Source organism: Calidris pugnax, unplaced genomic scaffold (assembly GCF_001431845.1).
Source record: "Calidris pugnax isolate Ruff unplaced genomic scaffold, ASM143184v1 scaffold1172, whole genome shotgun sequence".
Taxonomy (NCBI): Eukaryota; Metazoa; Chordata; class Aves; order Charadriiformes; family Scolopacidae; genus Calidris; species Calidris pugnax.
Window position 1 is genome coordinate 35595 of NW_015091764.1, and position 2058 is coordinate 37652.

The 2058-nt window shown below is 62.3% G+C and overlaps 1 protein-coding gene across 1 annotated transcript in view; it reads left to right on the plus strand.

The window, feature by feature from the left end:
• Nucleotides 1-1746, plus strand: part of LOC106900058 (E3 ubiquitin-protein ligase BRE1B-like) — a 7367-nt gene extending 5621 nt beyond the window's left edge. The window contains exons 3-4 of the mRNA XM_014962021.1: nt 69-248; nt 1193-1746. Coding sequence (XP_014817507.1) covers nt 69-248; nt 1193-1528 — 516 coding nt within the window. The 3' untranslated portion in view covers nt 1529-1746. The remainder of the gene's footprint in view (nt 1-68; nt 249-1192) is intronic.
• The last annotated feature ends 312 nt before the right edge of the window (nt 1747-2058 follow it).

Sequence of the window (2058 nt, forward strand, 5' to 3'; positions counted from 1 at the left end):
GTGGGGATGTCGGGGACGTTTTTGGGGGTTGGTGGGGCCGTTGGGGACGTTGGGGACGGTCCCCACAGGTGGCCCTGCGCTCGCTGCCGGAGGAAGCGGTGAAGGAGACCCTGGAGTACAAGGTGCTGCAGTCCCAGTTCTCCCTCCTCTACCACGAGAGCCTCCAGGTGAAGACCCAACTGGACGAGGCCCGCGCCCTCCTCCTGGCCACGAAGAACAGCCACCTGCGTCACATCGAGCACATGGAGGTGAGGGGACACGGCCCACTGGGTGGCCTTGGTGTGTCCCCAAGGGGCCTGGGGGGCTCCCCAGGGTGTCACATGGAGCCTGGGGTTCATAGCGTCCAAGTGTTGGCCATCCAGGATGGCCACCTCAGTCATGTTGAGAACGTGGAGGTGGTCTTGGTGTCACCAAGGGTCCTCGGGGTGTCCCTTGGGGCCTGGGGGTGATAGGATATCATGACGTCCAAGTGTTGACCGACCCAGATGGTTGGCTCTGTCATGTTGAGGACATGAAGGTGGCCTTGGTGTCCCCAGGGGTTCTTGGGGTGTCACATTGGGCCTGGGGGGCACGGGACGCCACGTCCCCCACATCCCCCATTTCCACCATGTTCTTCACCTACCCCATGTCCTTCATGTCCTCCACATCCCCTGTGTCCCCCCATGTCCCCACTGTGTCCCCCATGTCCCTGATGTCCCTCACCCCCCCAACATCCCCCGGTGGCCCTCGTCCTCCCATGGCCCCCACCTCCTCCATGTCCTTCACCTTCTCCATGTTCTTCACGCCCCGATGTCCCCCACGTCCCCTACCTCTCCTGTGTCCCCCACGTCCTCCCTGTCCTTCACCTCCTCCACGTCCCCCATGTCATCCATGTCCCCCCGTGTCCTTCACGTCCCCTGTGTCCCTCATGTCCCCATGGTGTCCCTGATGTCCCCCACTTCCCCAACATCCCCCAGTGTCCTCCCTGTCCCCCATGTCCTCCACATCTCCTGTGTCCCCCATGTCCTTCACCTCCTCTGTGTTCTTTGTGTTCCCCATGTCCCCCACCTCCCCAACATCCTCCCGTGGCCCCCACGTTCTCCATGTTCTCCTCCTCCTCCATGTCCTTCACCTTCTCTGTGTCCTTCAAACTTCCCGGTGTCTCAGTGTCCCCGTATCCCCAATGTCCTTGGTGTCCCCTCCCCGGGCGCAGAGCGATGAGCTGGGGGTGCAGAAGCGGCTGCGGACGGAGGTGATCCAGCTGGAGGACACCCTGGCCCAGGTGCGCAAGGAGTACGAGATGCTGCGCATCGAGTTCGAGCAGAACCTGGCGGCCAACGAGCAGGCGGGTGAGGACACGTCCCCTCCCCCTGGCCATGTCCCCAACACAGCCACACCCATGGCCACGCCCCATGGGCAACCAGAGACGGGGTTGGGATGGTCCTCCAAGAGCTCCATGGTGGGGTTGGGATGGTCCTCCAAGAGCTCCGTGGTGGGGTTGGGATGGTCCTCCAAGAGCTCCGTGGTGGGGTTGGGATGGTCCTCCTAGATCTCTGTGGTGGGGTTGGGATGGTCCTCCTAGATCTCTGTGGTGGGGCTGGGATGGTCCTCCAAGAGCTCCGTGGTGGGGTTGGGATGGTCCTCCAAGAGCTCCGTGGTGGGGTTGGGATGGTCCTCCAAGAGCTCCGTGGTGGGGTTGGGATGGTCCTCCAAGAGCTCCGTGGTGGGGTTGGGATGGTCCTCCTAGATCTCTGTGGTGGGGCTGGGATGGTCCTCCAAGAGCTCCGTGGTGGGGTTGGGATGGTCCTCCTAGATCTCTATGGTGGGGTTGGGATGGTTCTCCTAGATCTTTGTGGTGGGGCTGGGATGGTCCTCCTAGAGCTCTGTGGTGGCGTTGGGATGGTCCTCCAAGAGCTCCATGGTGGGGTTGGGATGGTCCTCCAAGAGCTCTGTGGTGGGGCTGGGATGATCCTCCAAGAGCTCCACGGTGGGGTTGGGATGGTCCTCCTAGATCTTTGTGGTGGGGTTGGGATGGTCCTCCTAGATCTTTGTGGTGGGGTTGGGATGGTCCTCCAAGAG